Here is a 24,026-nt window from a genome sequence, read left to right as displayed (position 1 = left end):
CTAACTTTATATTAAACTATAAATTTTGCAGAACCTTCACTGAATTATGACATTTATATATTAATTGAAAAAGTGAGGAAGAATTTGTACACGTTAATAAATATTCAATCCAAAGATATATTTCAGTTTACTATCAAAATCTATTTCAAACTAAGTTTACTTGTTTGTGTTAGCTAGGACAAGGTACCTCTAAGTTAAATTTAAGTGTAGACTTAAGTTTCAGCGAGCAGTGAGAGAAGCAACCATTTGTTGTAGATATATTTTTAATTGTAATATCTCCTATTCTTTTTGCACAGATTATTATAGATCCTGGAGCAATAATAAATATAAATCTAATCTGATCTAATCTCTATTTCTTCCCCCTGGTCTCCTAGAGTTTTACGTAAAACGAGCCATTGTAAATCCCAAAGTTCTCACCTCTCGCCTACCTAATAGTCGCACATAATGAAATTTTCACGCATTTAATAGTCGATTCTTTCTTTTTCGGGGAGGAAAATTAAAACTGCACGAGATATATGCGCAGCAGAGAAAAGCCAAGTTTAATTGTTGCTTCGTATAAAATCGATCATTAAAACTTTCTTCGAATTGTATCTAGGAACAATGGTACGCCATTATCAAAAATATTACGAAATTATATCACTAAATGACTCATAAACAAATACAAATAATATTATACGAAAACTTTTTAATGCAGTTTCATAAATAGTTTTTTAATTACAACTTTTCCTAGAGACGCAAAGATACACAAAACTTGCATGAAAATTGGTATCTGAAGTGGAGAGACAGTTGGTTGTTCGTGAACAAAAAGTTATCGTCACACAATTAAATGAGTAACGAGTGCGAGGAAGGTGAAGACTATGGTAGACAGAGAGAGAGAGAGAGAGAGAGAGAGAGGAACGAGATGAAAGTTGCATAAAGAAATGGTGGATTTGGACGTAAAGAAATGGCCTGGACGAAATGGTTGAAGATGAGAGTCAGCTGATGGAAAAATTGTGGAGACTCTGCGATGCTTGACTAACTGTATACCATGCACGGGCTAAATAGTATAAAAATGGATGCGCGAGTTGGTCTCGAAGGAGAGTATAGAAATGAAACGTATGTACGAAGGAAGGAGGGAAGGAAAGAGGGGGGAGGGTTTGACGAGAGAAGGTGGAGGGGGGAGGGGTACAAGGATCAGCCTGGCCAAAGAGAGACCGAAATATATAGGCTTTCGGCAAGCAAGCAGCAAGTAAGCAAGCAGACAGGCAAGCAGCGAGCAAAGCAAGCAGCGAACATGCAAGGAAAGGAGAGAGAAAGAGAGAGAGGAAGCCCGGTGGGGTTTGGGGATGGATAGCGTGGTGGGGTGAAAGAATTGGCGAGGACCAGGCAGTGTCAGGGCGGCGGGAGAATTGGCAAAAGGGGAGAGGGAGGGGATATAGAACGGGTAGGCGATGGAAGAGAGCTACGCAAGCAAACAAGCCAGAAGGGGGGTTAGAGGGGTTTTAGAGTTGTGTGGAGGGTTCGTCGAGGGCCCCGTAGTGGGGCGTTAGCCCCTCACGCGCCCCTCTTACCCACCCCCTCCACAGAGACCGTCGATCCCCTCTACTCTCCGGTGCGAGGTTCCTATGAATTTTGCGACACTCAATAAAAAGTGGTTCCACGAGGTTAACATTTCGGTAACTATACCCTCGCCTACCCGGGGCGCGCACGCACGTATCGTCACCGCGCCGCTGCACGTACGTACACATCGTCACATACTATACTACACCTTCTCCACCTCCTCTCTTCGTCTCTCGCCTATCCGTCCACCTCCTCCTCCTCCTCCTCCTCTTCCTCCTCCACCATCTCCTCATCTTTCTTCTTCTTCTTCTCCTCTTCCTTTAATTCGTCACTCTTTCCTTCTCGCTTTGGCAAAAGTACAGTCGACGTACATACTTCTAACCATCACCAATACTCTCTCTCTCTCTCTCTCTCTCTTAAATATCGTTGCTCTCACTACCACTATTACTACTACTAGTATTACTGCCAATACCACTACCGCCGCCACCACCACCACCACCACCACCACCACCACCACCACCGCCATCACCACCACCACCACCGAGAGAAAGAACGAGTGAGCAAGCGAGAGAGACAGAGGAAGACCGAGCGAAAAAGTGAGAGGAGAGGAACCAGCACGCATACATGCACGCGCACGCACGCACACCGCCAAGAGTCTGCCGAAAAAACTGCACGGGAGAGGCGCAGCAGCGGACAAACCGAACCGCGCGCGAATCAACTGCTTTGGCCAGTCGCGTTCCCAATCACTCTACGACTAGGTAGTCCCCTGGTGTGTCCCAAAGACGGCAGCTCTCCTGCTGCCGCGCTCTCGCTCGTTCATCCGTCAATTCGTCCGTCAGTCTGTTAGTTTCTTCTTTCATTCAATATCGTCTCGTCTCGTCTCTTATTTCTCTTATTTACGTCTAACGCACATCATAGACACGCGCATACCAATATACCAAGGACTAAAGTTTCTTATATACACAAGTTCCAAACAACGTTACTCCCATGCTCGAATTTTGCCAACTTCCTTTCCTTATCGTTTCCTCCTCTCGTCCCATCCAGCCATCGAGCAAACCCAACGTGGAATATCCATCCTTGACTTACCCTCCTCCACCACCCTCTTCCCTCAAATAAAATTCGCATTGGACGCTCACGACACGCGTTACGTTGCCACGTTGCATCGTCCTTACGCGAGACATCATCCGGTTGACTCGAGTTCATCCATCAAGGATCTATCCACCACAAGGACTCTTCGTTGGGAACTGTGAAGAAACTACAACATTTCGTAATTTTTCTATCGTCAGGTGGAGAAAGAGATATACATATATATCTATATAAATAAATATATATATATATAGATAGAGAAAGAAAGAGAGTGTGTAAAAATCGTTGTGCTTCCGTTTAATTCCTCAACATTCTCACGTGACAAAGTGACACGTTGGCGAGGAACTGACCGGAGGAGGAGGAGAGAACCAAGTATAAAGAAACGGTTTGCCAATAGTTATCGTGTGATCGAGGACTGCGTTAACTGTATATAAATCGGTTGTGATCGCAAAGCAGTGTGTTGAATAGAACTGACGACGGGAGGAGAGGTGAAGGTGGAAGAATGGCTGGTTTGAGCAGCGGGGTATCATCGGGAGCGAGCGAAATTGAGAAAAGCGAGCAGCAGCAGAGTTTTGCGTAGGGAGTAGTAGTGGACTCCGAGGACACGTGAAGGATCGAAGAAGGAGGAGGAGGAGGAGAAGAAGAAGAAGAAGAAGAAGAAGAGGAGCAGGTGGAGAAGAGAGGTAGAGAGGTAGCCGAAGAGAGTCAGTCGGGCAGGACAGAGGGCAGGAGATACTGGAGAACGGGGAAAGCAGCACAGAAGAAGAAGAAGAAGAAGAAGGACGCTCTACGACAGTAGTGGCAGTGTCTAGGGAGGCTAAGCAAGGACGCTTTTAAGGAGCCCAGACTTTTCACTTCGCGGCCGACCATCAAGGTACGTGTGTCCCACAGAGATGAGAAAGTGGTGGCCTTCGAACGTTGGCGCGTTCTCGGCCCATACACTCGTGCATGCAGAGACGTTTGCCTTCCCTCGCACATTACTATATCTATATAGCTTCATTCCTCTCCTTCCATTTCGTCCGGATATCGTCTGTTGCTCTCTCGTCTCGGTCCCTTCTCAATTCTCACTCGCAAAGCTGCTGCTTGTTCGTTCTTCGCTCCACTAGCCTAGAGAGACGGCCGAGGAGAAACACGACGCGTGAGTCGCGCGATACACCGCATGTGTGCACGTACACACCACGCCACGCCACGCTACGCTATGACGCGCCGCGCGCCTTCCTTCCCACGAATCCGAACGTGTGCGCGCCCCGGCGAAACGCGTGCGCTTCCCTCTGCCTCCCCCCCGCTGCACGCTCCTTCAAACTTTCCAAAAAGTTCACCAAAACCACCCGAAAACCCTCGCGAATTTCTCTCTTCTCCGCTCTGCACATTTTTACACTTATTTTTTCTCCCATTCTCTCTCTATGTGGTCCTAAGCACCAAAACTCAAGCACATTTTTTTTTCTCTCCTCTCGCTCGATCGCACAGAAAGATTATCGTCCTTACGATGAATATATCGTGTGTAAATTTAACTGTTTACGAATCGACGCGATGGGAAAAACATTTCTAGAAATAGACGAGTGCACGCTACTTTGTTTAAAAAAAGAAGACGATACGGTTGCAAGAACAGTCGGAATGATTAGATTTTCGTTCGACGACCTTGCTTGAGAAAAAAATGTATTCTTAGATGAAATCGCGCACGTCTGCCAGCCGGCAGGCCGAAAGTGCAGCGAGAGAACCGCCTTAGCTTTATTTTCGCGCTGAGCTGCTATTAAAATGGTAACGTCGAGACTCGAATTTGACCGAGATTAAGCTTGATAAATCGTTTGCTTTTCTTCATTAATTAAACTTTTACTTTCAATTAATTTCTCGTCGTTTAAAGCGTTCTGCGCGACACGTTTTCCTTTCATTTTCGCTTTAATTTATTTATCATATAATTAAAGGTGTTTTAATTACCTTGGAATGAAAAGCGAGACTAATCTGTGGTAAAATGAAAAATTCCTTGCGAAATTGGGATAGTCGAGGTTGCGTTAAAATTTTTAGTCAAAGCGAAGCAGGCGGTGGCTGTTGTTCCACTCGGATAAAGGGAGAGTCAGTTTAAGGACTCGTTGCAATCGTTTGGTCGTATTTACGCAGTCAAGTGGCCAGATCGCGTACCGTCGAAAAATATATACTGCACAAAATCCATATAATTTATTCATGCGTGCTCTCGCGTATCACGTACGATAAAAACGGAGCAATTTTTGCACACGAGGCAAACTGAAATTGCATATCGAATTATACGAAAAGAATTTTTTCCATAGACACAACAATCTAATCTAAACTGAAGCTTCAGAATGCGCAACTCTTGAAATTTTAACCGAAATAACGTAACATCTCTCGCTTTAACACAAAATTACCAATCAATTTTTAGTATCTTTACGTTTTTCTATATCAAAACTATAGCGTATTAAACAAGATTATCAGTATCTCCACATTGACAAGTTGTAATACACTTAAACAGACTGAAAGTTGAAAAAATAATTCGTTTATAATGAAATATATACGTACCATCGATTAAAAACAATTGATCAAAAATCAATACTAATTGTTTCTCATACTATATTATAAACCGCGTCTTCAATATGCACGTGTATTAAAATATAAAAATACGCGTGTAACTCTATCCAGACTACAACGATACAGCCTACCAATCGAAGAATAAACTGATTTTTATCGATCGCTCTACAATGTCACGAAAAAAACCCCTACATACCGCAGAGTATAGCGTTTATCGTCGAAAAAATACGTCGAACCTGAAAATACTAAAACTTAAGCAGCCACGATACTACACTTGATCAGGTGTATTTATAAGCGATAGATTTGCAAATTAATTCGATGTAACGTTACGAAGTGTTAATATGTGGTAGGATCAAGCGTCGCGGTGCGTATTGTGCATGAAATTCGTGGTGTGATTCGTTATACAGCGAGTGAGCAAGCGAACGATATAACGTATATGAAATTGTATCGCATTAGCGTGGTGTACGCGAGAGTATAGCCATACGTATAGCATCGTTCTCCGTTGCTCACACGTTCATGTTCAGGTTCACGTGCACGGACACGGGAAAACACACTCAACGTACAGTTAATTCACGCTGGAGTACTCCGGCCTGTGGGCTTATTCACTGTTTGCCAGCGCGCGCACTGTCCGTGTGTGACGGTGCGAGCCTGCTGTGAGCGAGTGTGAGTAAGGCCGTTATAGAGTGTAAGTGAACGTCATTGAGACCGACGCGACTAGACGAGCGCTAGACGCAGATAATACCAGACGTTAGACCGCCTGGGAAATGACGTAATCCGTCTGCCCAGTGCCGATCCTTTTGTCAAAGAGAGAGTGAAGTCTCGCTCGCTTCGAGCATATACATACCTACACTCTCGCTCGTTCGCTAATCTGATAACTCTCTTTCCCACTCCATTCTCTTTTTTTTATCTACTCCTACTCTCCCCACCTTCTCCCTCTGTCAACTGATTTTCTCTCTTTCTCCCTCGCGCTCTATCTCCCCCCTAACAATGCATCTATCGCCCTGCAATAACCCGCAGCGAAACTCTAATTCTCTCTGGAGCTCCTTGTAGGCCCATATTTCTTTTCCGCTCTAAGCATTAAACAAACATTTCCTTTTTTGTTCTCCTTCGCAAACTTAATTCAATTTATGACGAATGAAGGTTAATTGACGTTTTATTGTTAAGTCTTACAAGTGTCATTAATTTCTGCCCGATTCTGAGTTCGGACCGGGCCAGGATACGAATGACGCAATTTTTTCGACCAATGCCATTCCTATACTTTCCCTCTCTTTCCATCTTTTTCTTCAGTTTGCTCATTCCTTCCTTGGAATCAAACGTGTCCTTGTTCGGTTGCGTCAACTATATTTATTTTTCTGGTCTATTTCGTGCCTGCTCCGTTTATCGTTGTATCAACTCCTTTGCTATAACACGGGTGACGTCCATAGACGATTTAGCTAATCTGCCGCATATTCCAGCAATTGTCAATAGAGGTTTTACAGTTTTCTATAGGCGATTGCCGCGCAATTAACAGTAGACTAGCTAAATCGTCTATTGACGTCGTTCAAAGCGAAAGTATTAAATTGCGCTCTATTATAGCGATTGATTTTTTCTTTGCGTGAATTCGTATTTGGTTACGAATTACTGCGCATTAAAACAATTATGACGAATATACTCCTATCTCTTATCAATGAAATATGTTGTTGTTACCTCCGCGCGCGTTCTTGAGTTCTTCAATTAAACTTTTCCAAAACCATAATATGTGAAACCGTACACTAAAAGAAAAAATAATATTTCCGAAGAGCCTCGAAAGATCCGTTTAATCAGACTGTAATTAACGAGTGTAATTAATGATTAATTTTACAATAAACGTTACGAAGCTTTGCTGCTGCTCTTGCATATACGATGGGATTTTGGAAATTTTGCTAAAGAGTTAAGAAAGAAATGGTAAATAATTTTAGAGACATGAAAACTTGATCGAAACGAAGGAGAATAAGTTGTGAAGTGAAGCGAAACTGTGCGAATTATGTTGTCGTTTGGTGCGGTCGATTTTTATCGTCTCTCTGGAGGGATGGGAATGGAGGGAGGATGGAGAAGGAAAAGGGCCATTTGAAGCGGCTGTTTGGGAACGAGGCTAGCCCGGCCATAGTAGCACGATCTCTAAAAACAATGCTCGATCCATTTATGATTCTCTCTCCTCTCATATTTCTCTCGCAAATTCCTCTAGTCTGTTATGCTACAGAAAAATTAAAGGCATTTTATTAAATACGAGTTATTCCTATTTCATCAGTCGTGTTATGCTATTCTCCTAGTAGAAATTTACATAGTAATCACTAAACTCTGTCCACCTACTGGGAAAATTTTGTCAGAGCTACTAAGCTGTGTACACATATCATGCCAAAATCTAGATAGATACTGTTCAGCAGTATCTGTTTAGTTTTAACTGTAGAGTTTCTCAGCAGATCCAAGAGAAGCAATTATATAGCGAGGGTTTTACTAGTATAAACTGATTTAAAACTAGGCAGTATAATAGTTGTGTTTGGTGTTTTATTTATTTTCCTAATCAGAGTGAATACAGTCAAATGTTTTGAGAGTTATCAAATGGGAAAAACAGCCCAGGATCAATGTGTGAAATTTAGGTAGTTTCGGTAAAGATATAATTGTCAATAATAATTTTTTCTAAAAATTCAACAGTAAAATTATACCTGCTCCAATGTGCTTTCCTACTTGTAGTAAGTATATACTACCTATAGCATTTCAAAGAACAATCAGTAAATAAAAGTTATTAGTTCATAGAGAGTTAAAGGAATTAAAATTGGAAAGAAGCAAAGCTTTAATATCTGATTGGATATGAAGTATCAGACTGGAGAAACGAGAATGCATTAGTTATCGAGGGACCATTCCCTCATTTGGAAAAAAGATTATTATTTTTTGTTTAATGATAAATTAATTAATTGCAGGATTTCTTAGATGACAAGTAAATGATTAATATTAATATGTACCTTTTTCCATTCTGTAAAAGTATACATACATTCACAATTATTGCCTAATATATTTTCTTGCAAGTGCATTTTGAGCTGAACTAGCTAGTTAATAGATAAATTCCAGTCTTTACTAGCTTCTGGCTCGCAAGGGCCTATATAGAATTTTTACTAGGAACGCAGATATATTCGACAATTAGTAAGAGCACAAAATATACCGAATCATCCGCAGCTTCGAGTTAAAATAACTACTCTTAATCTCTCTGCAGCATTTTAAGACAAAAGGGCACTGTGCTTGTACAATTTTCGGTTGAAAATAGTTACTCGAAAGACAAGGACAGCTCGAGCCTACTGCACGATCCATTTATGAGAGCTTTCCTGTAAGCTCTCTCATGCAGGTCCCCTATTTTTACGGGAGACGTACGTTTGATACGCTGCTCCATACTACGAGAGCTGCAACTTGAAAACACCGTCTGACTAGGTATAAATAGATCTCGGTATATCACGAAAGAAAGAGAAAACGCGTGAAAGAAGATAGAATGATTGAGAAAGAAGGAGAAAGAAAGTGAAACGGAGAATGATGCAATTGGTGAAACGAGGACAGGCAACGGCTGAGCTGTGCTAAAGAACGCTGAAGAGAAGAGATAGAGCGAACGGGAGAGCATAGTGGAGCTTGCGCCAACGACAGAAAATAAAAAAATCGTCTCGATGATGATGCGCTTGTTCTTGAAAAAGTTATGGCGAGGCTACACGCTCACACGCTTCCAGTACGAGAGTGTTAGTCGTATACGCTGCTCTCTCTCTCTCTCTCTCTCTCTCTCTCTCTTTCTCTCGAGGACAAAATACGCGTACAAGTTGTAAGAATTCTCGCATGCAAAACGAATCCTTGAACGTGAGTTTGGCGCACGATTTTCAAAGCCTTGAGTCTCTAAGGATGACGCGTCTACTCATAATTACGTCGCTCAGGATAGACTTTCTTTAAAATCACTCTCAAGGCTACGTACTTCTACCAATTCTTTTCGATCAATTTTGAGAATAGATCCTCCATAATTCTTGCGGAGCTACGACTCGATTGATGTCCTAATGATCCAACAATTTTATCTTGAAAATCGGGGGAATTAGTGCTTGAGCCGCGTTTGATAAGTCGCAGCTCGAATATAAATGCTTGTCATGGATGAATGCGCGGAGTAAAAAACAGTTGAGGTATAGACTATGAAGATTCATTAAGTTTGATGAATTATTGGGCTTTAAAAATTTGTTAGACAAATATTCTATTATCTTTAGAAAAAGATTAAGGAATATAACTATAATAGAGAGTTGGGAAATTTCTATTTATTAATCGATAAAGGAATTGATATTGAAAATTTGAATATCGAAAGTTGGTTGTTAAACATCTGTTACCGAAATTTCATAGATAAATATTAATGACAAATCATGTACGTAAGACTGATAAGGAGATCTGTGCAAATACTTTGCAAGACTTTCTTCCAATTTGCAGGTTTTTAATTTGAAATTTCGATAGCCGAAGGAAAAAGTTCTTCAATCAGAATAAAACGTAGCTACTGATGGAGAAGAGTAAACATAGATCGAGGTTAAAAGAGTAATTGAGAAATTTACTTTTCTAAGACCGATGAATGATAATTGCCAATGTAATTACCGCGATACGTTCGCCTCAGCGTTTGTTTGATCATCGTGTTGACACATTAATGTCCAGGTACATTTATGCATATAAATTTGCGCATAAATGTATAGCTGTGTGAAAATTTGTAAGAAAGAACACAGCGCCGTACCACAACCCATGACCCACGCTAAAATTCTGAACATTGCTTCGAGTTAAAACGATGATATATACAATACTGTGATTCATCAATCATACGATTCTTCGATATTTTGTGAAATGCCACTTAAAGTTGACCACAAATCAGTAGACTCGATCATTTAAAAAGAAATAATCACGTTTCTGGTTGAATAAATAAAACATTGCGCGTGTATATATAAACAAAGACAAACTTAATCTACTCAACAAATACGAAAACCATGTCTATAAGATAATTTAATTAATTTATAATTCTTTTATATTAATGAAGAATATGCAGAGTTATAAAATTATCAGCCCCAAAATCAACGTAAAAATCAGCTGCACTCTATTTGATATTGCGCAGCACCTGCAGGAAGGAAAAAGGACGATGCAGTCGAATAACGGTTTAATCTTCGTGAACGATAAAGAGCAGTGGATTCTTGCAACCGTTATACTCCCTACGTTTCCGTTGCTGTTGCCCCGTCTCGTTTCACTCGCACAATTCCATCCATCACTACTCGCTTTACTCTCTTACTTCGAGTTCCTTCAAGCTCATCCCACTTAAATCTTCCGGGTGACACACTTTCTTTCAAAGCTGAAGCATCGAGCCAACAAATTTTTAATGCAGAAAAAAAGTTTATCGATTTGAACATTTATTGACGAATAGATGCTAATATGTATACGTTTTATATGTCTTCCCTAAAAAAAGAAAAATAGCTGGCGACGAGTGAAAAATATGAAAGGAAATTTATAAATATTCGAGGTTGCAAGGAGAGTAGTGTCTGTCGCGTTGTATTAATTGGTGAAAGAAAATATGTATACCGGTGACCGGAAATGACGGAGATGTAGTATATAGTAGGGTCAAGTCGAATCGGTGCATACAACAAGGTGATAAGTCGTTTGCTTTACGGGTGCGCGGAGATTATTTTCCCATTGATTGGAAGCGCGAGGCCACGTGTTGTAATTATCGCGAATGTACGAAAAGCACGCGGTGAATTGACGTCTTCCGAATGGCTCGCGATCAAGAGGTGAAACGACCATGTAAAAATAGTATCTAATTAAATATAATGAATCCCAGAATCGTTAAGAGCTGTCAAATGGGTCACGCGGAAAAAAGCCAATCGTGCCGAGTTCTCAAGCAAAAATTCTATCTAACTTTTCGCAACAAATATTTTCTAAACGATTAAACTTTGGCCGTTGGTCTTATAATTTACGAGAATTAAGACTACTTAACGCGATAGATAACAAACACATGGATGAATGGAATTCCGCATAGATATAGTTAACTTTGAAAATAAAAACATGAAAGGGAGAGAGAGAGAGAGAGAGAGAGAGAGAGGGGAGGAATGCTTTAGAGTGTAATAAGTCTACATATATATATATAAACGTACACAAGGAACGAGTATATGTTCATGAACGCATAGTATAATCCGTAGCAGTCGATTAGATTAGACGCCTAGTAACTAGATTACGAGTCGTCTGCGTTATCTGCGAAATTAGAGCCCGACCGGTGAATACGTTATTTAGACGACGAGCTGACTGCTAGAAGAGATAGCTCGAAAATTCTCAATACGCGACACAATTTCCTCTCTAGTGCTTCCGATTAGCTCGGCTCGACCACCGATCATTCAAACTTAATAACGCGCGAAACAATTTTATTTTCAATAAAAATACCAATTCTCCAAATTTCTCTGTGTTTTGATGAGCCAAAAATGGACAGGAGATTCCTCGATATTATTATCAGTCGTGTGTTTTTTGATCCTATATATATATGTATAATAATTCGTACAAGAGATGCTTTCTTTGTTGAGTTAGTTGAATCGAGTTATAAGAATCGGTGATCGACGTTCGATTAAATCGATCGACCAAAGTTATTTAGATAACAAACCCGTTCGGCTAGAGTAATTTGCTCGAAAATTCGCAAGAAGAATCAGCCTCCCTTTCCCGCAGGCTTGACGCAGGCTTTTGGTGATCGATTCAATGGCAATTGGCGATTATAGCGATTAGATAACCGATCAATCGATGTCACTCTGCGCGCCCAACGCGACGATCGCCAAGATTAATCGGCCGTATTCAAATTTACTATTGCGTTCGAATGATTTCAGTGAGCAGTGCTTCTCAAATTGATGGTGGGGACGAGAATGTTCTATTTCTTTCGCAAACATTTAACGTTCGATCAATATAGAATTTCGCGCAAAAGTGTACTCGAGCACAATTCAACCGATAAAACGAAACACCTGGCTAAGCGTATTGAAAACAATAAATCCAATAAGCACTTTCCGTCGGGCCAAAAAAAAAATGCCCGAAATTATTATTTTCGAACTGTTCACTTCACGCAAAAGCCAAACATCTCTCTCCCTTTCTGTCTGTCTCTCTCTCTCTCTCTCTCTCTCACTCTCTCGTATCTTATCCTCAAATACTCCCAAACTTCTAACGATGGACAAATAGTAATTTCACTTGCCACTCGATGAATTCAATTTTGCGCACGCCACTGAGCTCCAGCTACGAGACGATACGATTAACAAAGTTTTATCGATCAATGACGTAGTTGAAAACAACTTGATAGAATCAAACGCTAATATCTTAAGGGCATCATAAAATAACTTCTTTTTAACAATACAATGATTATTTTTAACAAGAAATTCCAAACTTTTTAGCATTTTTCTTATTTAACAATAAGAATATTAGGATACAGAAATAATATCTTTTTCCTCCACTCATTATAAGCTACATTATATTTAATGAAATGTCTCTGGGGTGAAATATATCGTTTTCGACTGTTGTTGCGAAGCAATGACTCATTGTATGGAATTAGAGGCTGACAAATGTATAACTATGGTGGAGCAGCAATTACAAGACAGACTGTGTAAGAGTGTATTGCGAGTGAATCGCCTCACACCCAGCAGTAAAGAGTAAAGTTATCGCGAGGGAAAGTCTGCTTTCGGTATTTGCACTTATGGCCACGTGGTACCTTCGCGTCGCTTCTTTGTTTTCTACCGTACTATACAGCATAACGCGCGAAAATCGTTCGCCTTGCCAATGCTTCGCACGTACACAATCATCCACGGTACTGAGTATTAAAATATCGAGAAAAATATATTTCTTCAAATAGTATACTATTATTGAACTCGATAAAGATTTAAGGAAAAATGTCAAGAGGGAAAACGAAAGTCCCATGCATTTGTTATTTAATAATAAATCAAATTGTAAATTTTTTTTAATTGTATTTTCAATGGAACCTTTAAAAAAGATCTTTATTTTCGGAATTTGACACTGTTACAGAATGAAGCAACGTCTACAAACTTGTCTGCAGCACAATTAAAAATATAGTTACTGACCTATTTTCTGTATTTTTAAGCACGGACTTTACCGGATCAGCGTGTCTCGATTAACCGTGCTATAGCATCGGTAGAAACTGGGTTAGCGTAAAAATCAAACAAATTAACCGCGAAAGCTGAATAGGTCAGCGACAAGTTATCCTAAGCATTGGTACTACTATCTATTTTCTATTATTTTCACCGCGAATTCCGATAATGGACGAGAATATTCTCGCACGACTAACCCATTCCGCACAAATATACATATAATTCTCTGTTATATTCCCTAAGTAATCTTATTTATTTTACAGTATTTTCAGGGTTAAAAATAATTTCCCTGTTACATTATGAACGACTTCAATCGAAATCCTAAGATAATATTCCGATGGTACAATGAAAATAAGCATTTTTATACAAATATAACACAGCACTGGTACAATTAATACTATAGTCTCTGGAATGTAGCAAAAATATATACATATGCATTGAGATTTATCGTCACGCGCACAACGATTGCAGGCGTTCCGTGAAACTGCAGTGGAACAAGTGCATAATAGATATGGTCTAGCGTGTTATTCCACTGCAGGCCAAGTAGTTCGTATCCGCTACCAAGCGGACGGTAAAAGGTAATGCTGCTCGTCGAAGCTATCTAGCCTCTTCTATACTTCTCGCGCTGTACGACAAATTGAAACTGCAGTAATTAAAATCGTCGCATCGTTACATCTCTCGTCTCACGATGATCTATCGATCGATCGAAATATATATCTCCTCGAAAATCCAGTCTCTCGCACTATCGATTCCGGACAATGCTACAGGTCCCTCGCGTAAGAAGCTCGAATCTAAAAACAAGCTGACGCATTTTCTAAATGCTGCGCGCTTTGGCCACTGCAAAAAATAGAAATAAGCGATCCATCGCGAGGGAGAGAGAGGCGTGTGGTGTAAAATGCAGCGATAATATTGTGAGCAAGATAGAAAATTTGGAAAGCTCGCAGCTTTATTCCGAGAAAAGCGTAGAGTCATTGTTCTCGAATGCTCTTTAACTCACACCCACGCGTGAAAATGGAGGCTACTAAATATTCGTATGGCAATTCTATCGGAGGGAAATAGTTGTTTGGCTGTTGGTGGATCAGTCAGTTGGGGTCATTGACCGCCGAATGTTAACGCGAGTGCCAAAGAAGGGTCCTCGTGGTGAAGAAAGAAAGAGAGAGAGGAATGGGGGGGGGGGGGGTATGTGGAAAGGGATCAAAAAGGGAGGGAAAGGGTACCACATGATCATCAAAGAGAGGAGGGGGGGGGAGGACCCTCTGTGTCCCATCAGCTGAGTTTTCCCCTTCTTTTCACTCCCACGAATGGCTCGCGTGCGTAGAATGCATTTGGAGCGCATACGCGGTGGTGGGCCTAAAGAGGATGATATTCTTTATCGCTGCAATTTCTCTCCATTGGGACGAATTCATGCCGCAGTCGCTGGCTCTGCCACCACTGCACCGTTGGTGCGAACCAACTGGCAGGTGTGCCCCTCTAATGAGAATATCGGGCCTACCGATGCTAACAGTTTTCAACCCCATCGGTACCTGGCACATCCTGTGTTAAATTTCCACCACAGGAACCGTCACGATATACTTATTAATTTTTATTCGATTCCTTCTTCGACAATTTAGATCTCAATCGCTTCGAACCACTCTCGGTCGATCCTACAGAATCGATTTGAAAACCTCCTCTACGTCTCTCGCGAACAATTCTTCGGATTTAAAATCACTATTATTTATGTTATTTTTATTATTGCGATGTATTTAAAGAACTTTTGCGAATTCTCGGTTAAGCGGTGAAAAAATAGCAAAGTAGTTAACGTACGTGCTTGGATGGACTATTGGGAGTTCTGGCAAAACACTCGAGAGAGGGAAAAAAGTTGGGAGAGAGATGTAGGTTTGTGGAGAAGCGAGGGTGGGTGGGGAGTTATTGTCTGTCGTGTGTAAGACGAGGGTGGTGGGTTTCACACAGCTAACGTAAGGAGGAAGGTGAATGGTGGCGGGTAACAGGGGGGAGATGGAAAAGTGGCAGGGGTAGGAATTCTCCGGGCCACTGTTTTGCGATGGATAGCCTTGAACCCGAGATAGTGGCATTCGCCACAAACCGGCCTGCCCCGATTTTCCCCTCAATAAATTCCCTCGTCCTATTATAAATGCGATTTATTACCAATGAGAGGAGTGAAGCTAAAAATAATCTACGATCGAATCTAAGGATCTTCGATTCATTTTAATGTACCCTCCACTTCTTCACGAATGCATCGTATCATTGGTTAAAATTATAGAACGATCGATTTCTCCAGAAATCACCTGCTGCTTCTCTAACGCGATATTCCATATGCTCGTAGGCCACGCTTACACGTCCCTGATATATGTGGATATGTGTATATATATATATATACCATAAATGTACGTAAGCGTTTTCGAGGTAAGCTAAATTGGTTCACTCTGGAGAAACAATAAAATCTTACGCAGGTGGAGCCGTACACCGTATATTCAATTGCAGCAATACGGTGAATTTGCGAAACATCTGCTGTGGCAAATCTGCAAATCGAACGACATCGAGAAGTAGTAATTTGCAAAGGATAAGCCCTTGGAAATTTGGTTAATTTTTCGGAATCGAGCCAATAGAATTCTCTACGAGCGTCGATCGTTAAAGAAGGTGGAGGGGAAATTTTAGGATTGCGAAGATTAGAGTTGTAAATATTGTTCTTTTCTTTACGATAGCGATAATACTTGGAAAGGCGAGACGTTGTACTTGTGTGTATCCTGCTTTGTGCTTCTCCAAGGTCTCGGCTGACTCAGAGACCGTCGCATAGCATAGGAAAGATCCTAATTGCATCGCAGACCACTGGACGCTGGCAGACAGTAAAGGGAAATTCTCGATGTCTTTACGGCGCTCTTTAGCTACTTAGCAAAGCCACTATTTGAATGGAATTAATACTTTGGTCAAGGACTGTCGTGACCCTAGTAAGAATATCGTTATGCACGCCTTTACTGTCCTCGTTCCATAAATGTCTTAATTTTATTACTTGTAACCATTTTGACGCGTGATTATCTCATTTCTCCACATGGCAAGAACACAATTTTTCCAGAAAAAATAAACAAACCAAACTTGATACTCCACCAAAAAAATCAATCTTCCTTCGTAATCCACTTAACGGTCCAACTAATTATCCGCAAGATAGCCATTTCGCCATCGAAATTTCAGTGTATCTCGAGAAATAATTACATTGCTACAAAGAGTAATTTAACAAACTCACGATATTGCATTGGTAATATTTAATGAGTGTAAATCACTTTATATTACATTAACAAACAATATTGATTCCTCGATCATTCTTCAGTTTTTGAAAAATAGGTCAGTATGCGTCGTGTATCCAATATATATATATATATATATATATATATATATGTAGTATCAGGAAAATCCTTTTGGAGAATTCGACGCCAAAAAAATGTAATTGGTATTGTAGAAAAGCGCTGTAAGGATAAAGGGAGTTGAATTTGGAAATGGGTGAGCAATTTTGGAAAGGGAGGAGTATCCAACGTGGATGGACGGCGAAGGACTTTTAGATCAAGTATAGTAGTAGGTGCCACGGCCTTCGCCCTCTCAGCTCCTAGGAATCCAATCAATAAATATTACAATGGAGCCCCTAGAGAAGTAGGGGAGCAGCATATCCTCCTCCCGTTTCATCCTTTCTCTCCCTACTTGCTGTCGCACTGCCGGAGGAAAAAGGAGAGTTCCCGCGTCTCTCCCTCACGGTCGTCGCCTCCGTCGCCACCGACGTCACCACTGCCGCCACCAACGCCACATTTCTCGTCCTGACTCGCCTCGTCCTCTGCTGTATCCGCGCGAGACATCCTTTCTATCTCACTTTTTCTCTTTCCATTTCCCATTTCCTCCCACTCATCCCTCCTCCTCTCGCCCCTACACACCAGCCCTCTAAGCGCCCTCTTACCCCTCCGCCCTTCCACACCCTGTCCGCTTGCCTGATCCGTCGGCGTTTACAGTTTACTTTTCTAGTAGCGAATTAAAACCACGTTCATGCGCAGCCCGCGTCCGCGGAAGGGCGTAATGATTTTTTGAGGGGCGAATCGAGTGGGGTTGCCAACGTCGGAGTGAGCGGGTAAAAGAGAAAGGAGTCGGAGAATGGGAGATAGAGAGCGAGAAAAAGCGATAGAGATAAAAGGGAGTGAGAAAGAGAGAGAGAGAGAGAGAGAGAGGGAGGGGTAAGGGGGGAGCTGCGGAAGGGCGGATTGTAGGGGGGCTCCCGGAGGAAGAAGGGAGAGCTCTTCGGGGAGCGAGAGAGCCCGGCAGGAGTCGTAGCGAGACAGATAAACGAATAGAGATGGAGAATGTATGCTTTATCCGAACTTACCGCGACGATTCAAGACTGAAGGGACAAAACACCTCGCACGGTTCGCACATGTACATATGTTTATACATATATCTACAATGCGTCGCGTATGTATACGATATCTAGCCGGCCTGTTGCGGTCATACGATCCTACGGAGATTTGCATGCGTCTGTCTTACTCCCGGTCCTCTTTTATCCTCGCTTTGTCCGCGGGTTCACGCGTGTGCAAAAACACCTCCGATCGGTCGATCCGTAAGAGGAAGCATTCTTGTAGGTCATTGACCTCCGAAGAAAAAACGCGGACGTCGGTGCAAGGTCACTCGGGCCGATTCGAGGCACGAGTGCAGGTTCGATCGGTCGACGACGGGACAGTCGAGGAGCGAGGGATCAAGGGGTAAACAAGTAATGGCAGTCTTCGGACGATTGCGTAAGGTCCGGATTGAGCGATCCGGACGAAAAAACGTAAACTCGCGTAGGACGAGTCGAGTCGAAGGTGGAACGAGATTCGTGTTTAAAATTGAAGCTTTTTTTAATTGGGAGTCGTTGCTTCTGGAAGATCTATAGAGCCGATCTATCGGAGGGGTGAGAGGTGGCTTATGGGGGGGGGGGGCGGATAGGGTTGGGTAAGCTGTAGAAAGAGGAAGGGGAAGAAAGAAGCGAGGGGGAGGAGGAGGGAGGAATGGTCGACGAGGCGGCCACAGGCATCGTCGTCTCCCCACCACCATCCACTCCGCCGATGGATCTCTTGCTTGCTCTCTTCTCTCTTTCTCCTCCATTCTCTCTCCTGCTCTGCGTACGCACTATTTTTTAGTCCACACTTATTACGACAGATGTCTCATGCTCCGATAAAGAATAACACTGCGCGCCTCCCCCCTCTCCTTCCCGCGCTCTAGTCCTAGCCAGCCACGGGAGCCACCGCGCCACCGCCGGCACCGCCGCCGCCGCCGCCATCGCCGCCGCTGCTGCTGTTGCTACTGCTGCTGCTGCTGCTACTCTGCCCTCTACTGCCTACACGGTTATAGCTCGCACATACTCATACACTCCCATTTCCGAACAACGCCGACAACTTTGTCAACGTTGCTCCCATCATCAATCGTTCTCGTTATCTACTTTATTTTGGCCTTCCTTTTGCCATATTCTCATTCGTCTCTCTCTCTCTCTCTCTCTCTCTCTCTCTCTCTCTCTCTCTCTCTCTCTCTCTCTCTCTTTCTCTCTCGCATTCCCGCTATATAACCTCCTTCTTCCATTTTACCGAATTCTCTATAAGGATTCCAACTGTCTACGATAGCAACGATTGTCTTTTTCAGCAGTAGTGATAGTGATGTACCGTTGATGGTGATGAACTATAAATTGCTTCAAGGTCGAATAGAGGAAACACTCGCCGAGTTGCCCCAGTATAGATTAGTTCGAAATTCCCGCGATATTGAAGGCTCGCCGCACCCTGGCGGGAATTTCGTATTTCGCGGCAGAAAAAGGACAGATTGGGATGGGAGAATAGTGTGTGCGCGCGCGAGAGAGAGAAGGGTGAGAAAAGTGGGGGGAGAGGAGAAGAAAAGTTTACGGTTGTAGGGGAAGAAAGAGAAAGGAGGGGGGGGGGGGGGAGCTGTGTATCGCCGTCGCCCCAGTTGCCCCACTGCTTTCAAAGACCTCTCTCCTTACCCTCTTCTCATTGCTACGCTCACCACTCTCCTCAACACTCCACTCCTTGCAAAAGCTGGTCCGAGAGCGGGAGAGAGAAAGCGGAGCGGAACTGTTTTTTCGGCAAGGAACGCCAAGCGCGCCGGGCGCTTCTCAATATCGTCCGTTACAGCAATGTCTTCTTTGCTGCAAGACGATACACGTGTTATCTAGTGTCACGACGGGGTGTCAGTTGAGTAGGGAAAGGGAGAGAAGTGGAAAAAGTGTGCACGAATGCGGTGGGGGTACGTCGAGGGTGGAAAGGGGAGGAACGATAGCACGTGAGTGACGACGACCAGCAGGTGACGCAAGGTAAATATCCACGAAGATTCGTCACTCTCTTTTTCTCTCTCTAGCTCTCTCTCTCTCTCTCTCTCTAGTTCTCTATCACTTCTTTTTACAGAGAACAAACAGAATGAAACGAGAATTGAATGCTGTTGGTTGTCTCTCTCTCTCTCTCCCCCCCCCCCCCTCTTTCTTTTTCTTACTCAATGACGATGTGTCACTCGACCGGCGACGATTCAGCCACTCGTATTCCATGCGTGTTCTCTCTTTCTTTTTCTCCCCCTCTCAAATTCCGTCATATCCCCCCTCACGCTCTTTTTAACTCCCTCTATCTCGAACTCTCTCGCTTTTTCTCGCAGCACGTTAACGTTGTGCTCGCAAAATCTTTGCCCTCTCTCCGCCAGCTTCTCGTACGTTTTCGCAAGTCCTTGTACACATACGTGTATATAGGGTTCCTGTAGCCGATGAAGAAGTAACGCAACTGCACGCAGCTGCAGCCGTGACGTGACGTTTTAGGGGTTAGTTTTGCGGCACACTCGGCAAAATCACGGTCACCGGTACCGTTTACTCCTTCTCCTATACACTCTACCTCCCCTTTCCGCTACCTCTTCTCTCTTCCCGTATACTGTACCGCTCACTTCACTTACTTCCGCTTTTCGAATAATTCGCGGCATTTACGTCGTAAGTTGGTTCTCAGACAACAGTCTTAGGCGCCGTTGACACGCGAATACTTTTGATTATCTTGCACAATTTATCGTAGAGGTGCTGATACTTGAACGGGCCCAGTTAGCTGCTCGCTGTTGCTCCCTTCGCTCGCTACACCGGATCATCAACTCTTATTCATGACTCGAAAGTGGTTAAATATTAACGAATTACTAGTACACATGCAGTAGCCGACAGACGGACATACATGTGCTATTCATTCTCAAAACTCTGTGTTTACCCGTTTTATTACAGCTTGACATTCAGCTCTACGTATATTTATTGTTTTGCCAGGAAGGACGATAAAAACTGCTAAACTCTAGCAACAGCGTACCGCGCGCATTGAGCCTGGTTGACAATGTTAAACAATTTCAAAGGGATTTTACCAAATAGTGAGGAATCTTTTTAAAAAGTTGAAAAGTGCGTGTTTTTTTAGTGGTGGTGGCGTTGTGCAGATAAAACGCAGAAAAGCTTACGACAGTCCATTGTTTCGATCATTAGCTTACAAGCTATGACAGACGATAGGTGTGTTTCCGTGATAACCAACTTTATTCTTGCAATCCGAGACTACGATTACCAGAGTGCAGTGTATGTGTCTTTTTAATTCTAAATTTTCTAGTTAACGTCAAGTACGAAAAAAACAAATATCGTACAGTAAAGCAACGTGTTTATCCGTTTTGTGATGTACGTCTTGCCGCCAAGGTTTCAGAGAAGTGTGCGTAGCTAGTTTTTTTCACTATCTTTAATAACGTTTCGTTATTATTCGTCCAATGTTTCAAGATCGACGTTTCGTTCTTGTCAGATTTTAGGACTTTAGGCACAAACGTGTTTAACTGTACACAGCTGCGTGTGTATCTTCAGATGCGTCTGTCACGTACTAGCAAAAAACATCCTATGATTTCTCCTTTTACTTAACTGGAGGTTGTGATTTTAATAATATTGTCGTATTGTTTATTTGCACATTGATTTTTTTAACCGAGAAAATTCCATTACACCACTCTCATATATGATCGTATAACGCTTTTTAGCAATTTTTACGAAGCTGCCATATTTATCTTGAATTTGTCACACGTAAATTTAGCAGTAGGAGATAACAATAATATTTTAACAGTACCACTATTTTTTAAGTGACATATGGCGTGTCACTGAGACAAAAAAATTGTTAGACTGTATAAGACGTTAATAATTTGTTTTTTTTTCTTTTTTAATACTAATATTAAAATATTCCTGTTTTTTTTTTAATTTTGATATTAATCCAATTATTTAGGCAACCTTTGATTATACTTATGATAAGATAATTATCATTATTGTGCAAAAATTATATTACTTTTTGCTACCCAATTTTTATATTTTTAATATGAAAGAGCAATGTGTGCTGGTAAAATGTGATATCAAGCAATTTTCAGTTTCTTTCAATTTGTAAAAAAAACTGTTTGGTTGACTATTACATATATGCAAGGAATCAGTTCTGTAAATTTGTTTTATGATTTTTTTTTATCATTTTGCTAAGATAACACTATCAGTATACATTTAATGCTTGCGCTTTTATAAGTGGAGGAGAGAATTATTTAATCGTGTATGTTCTGGCTTGGCTCCAGCATGACGACCTTATTTTGCTTAATAATAAGAAAAAAGAAATAGCTTAGATATTATCGATATTAGTACACAATTTTTACCAAATGTTTAGTTTTTCCTCTCTCTATAATTGAAAGCTTACCAGTGATCCTACAGTTTTTATGAAACTATTGTAAAACTCACATCTATACTACAATTAAAACTATAGTTTTATTAAACATTATATTAAATATGCAATATATTGCAAGAGTTAATAATTATTGCGAAATCAATGATATCTAGTATTATCAGGCAGTTTTTGGGACTTTTATCAGCTCTTATCATATACCTAGACACTAATTAAGCTATATTGGTATTCATGTTAATACTTTCTATTTTGGATGTAAAAGATATAGTATTAATTGATAAGATACTATTTATCTGTTTCACTTTTTAATGGTCCATTTTATTATTTCATTACAGGTGAATAGAAATAACAATGGTAGATACGCAGCATTTTTGTCTGCGATGGAACAATTACCAGAGCAGTATAACATCAGCTTTTGAAAATCTGAGGGATGACGAAGACTTTGTGGATGTTACTTTAGCTTGCGATGGCAAAAGTCTTAAAGCACACAGGGTAGTGCTTTCAGCTTGTAGTCCATATTTTCGTGAATTACTTAAGGTGAGAAATTTTTCATTCATCTTCGCAGTTATTACAATTGCAAAAGTCTGAACTCAGTAGTTTGTTTAGCGAATAGAATTTGCTATGGATCATTTTGCATCTTTGTTTCAGAGTACACCATGTAAACATCCAGTGATAGTTCTTCAGGATGTAGCATTCAGTGATTTGCATGCATTAGTGGAGTTTATCTATCATGGAGAAGTAAATGTACACCAACGGTCTCTCAGCAGTTTCCTTAAAACTGCTGAAGTGCTCAGGGTATCAGGACTTACACAACAAGCTGATCAAACAGATAAGGATGATGTGAGTACATACCATTATATATTTTTGTTTTATTAGATATTCGTCTGTACATTTGACATATCTTTTTGCCAAATAAACTATAGCCTTGAGAAAATATGCATGCGAAGGACCAGTCACATAGCTTTAATGTTATCACTAATAGAAGTAACTTTCCTAAACTCTTTTCCATCAAACCTTTTTATCTGCCATGAAACCTTGAGTTCTCATAGGTAAACAAACAGTGATATTGCTTTTAGGCCAGAGTAATGCTTCTTAAATTTGTATGAATAGAGAAAATAAATTTTTGGTAGAGTAAACGTTTGTCAATTCCTCTCATTATAATCGTAGCTTTCACACGTTCGTGCATTGGCGGCTGGCGGAAACCATATACCGTTCCACGAGAAGCTTTCGGAAGAAGGATTTCCTCGGGGAGGATCGCCACCTACACCTGTAACGCCAACGCCAACGACGGTGCAGCAGTTGTTGCGCCGAGCACAGATACGTAAAAATGAAATGCGTACGCCAGATCCACACGACGAGCCAACAAAGAGGCTGAGAGTTCTGTCACCACCGCTGAACAACAACGATGCCACTCCAACCGATTTTTCGATGGTTAAGAATAATCATCTGAATAAGGTCGAGGGCAACGGCGTGCACGAAGATAGTAGTCCTGTAGATGATAATATTAAGTGTGAGCCTTTGGAATTGACCGGCGGCAACGGTGGCACTGCTGGAAATAACGAGGACTCATCGGACTCTGGAGCAGCAGCATCGGATAGGCCACCAGCATCAGCGAGTAGTAACGAACACGAACCTGAACCCGAGCATCCACCCACGCCAAATTTTCTGCCTGAAAGTAAATTATTCACATCGACGCCTGGAAGTTTTAATTTCAGTATGGCAGCACTTACCACGGACCATACACCCTTATCAGGTACGTGAAAACTGAAGGGCTGGTTACACAGGGCCTGTACGCACCGACCAATTTATTTTACCGCACTGATAATCACCGTCGCGCGTTTCAATCATTCCATTTTTCCTAGAGACTCTTCATTATGCAGTTCCAGTTCATTTCGCTTGATTTGTTTGCGTTATTAGCACACAGAGGTCGGTGTCAATGCACTTTTCTAGCTTTGATTTTTCAATTACTCGCTAATTGTTATTGCAAAATTCAATCGTATCGTTTGGACATATATATTTTGTAGTAGCTTGTGGATCACAG

General features: G+C 41.6%; 1 protein-coding gene across 10 annotated transcripts in view; it reads left to right on the top strand.

Moving 5' to 3' along the window:
* The first annotated feature begins 3,361 nt into the window (after window positions 1-3,361).
* Window positions 3,362-24,026, top strand: part of br (broad-complex core protein) — a 61,637-nt gene continuing 40,972 nt past the window's right edge. For 7 of the 10 annotated variants that reach the window (XM_066731044.1, XM_066731047.1, XM_066731048.1 and 4 more), the window contains exons 1-4: window positions 3,362-3,499; window positions 22,321-22,522; window positions 22,634-22,825; window positions 23,153-23,738. In XM_066731044.1, coding sequence (XP_066587141.1) covers window positions 22,337-22,522; window positions 22,634-22,825; window positions 23,153-23,738 — 964 coding nt within the window. In that variant the 5' untranslated portion in view covers window positions 3,362-3,499; window positions 22,321-22,336. Of the gene's footprint in view, window positions 3,500-19,326; window positions 19,609-20,696; window positions 20,999-21,094; window positions 21,205-22,320; window positions 22,523-22,633; window positions 22,826-23,152; window positions 23,739-24,026 lie in introns of those variants that run through there. The other 3 variants (XM_066731040.1, XM_066731041.1, XM_066731042.1) reach the window with 3 other exon arrangements.

Source organism: Prorops nasuta, unplaced genomic scaffold (genome assembly GCF_024137725.1).
Source record: "Prorops nasuta isolate Cenicafe-Biocafe unplaced genomic scaffold, Cenicafe_Pnas_1.2 PNAS00008, whole genome shotgun sequence".
Classification (NCBI taxonomy): domain Eukaryota; kingdom Metazoa; phylum Arthropoda; class Insecta; order Hymenoptera; family Bethylidae; genus Prorops; species Prorops nasuta.
Note: the sequence above shows the minus strand (reverse complement) of the source record. Positions and strands in the feature narration are given on the sequence as shown.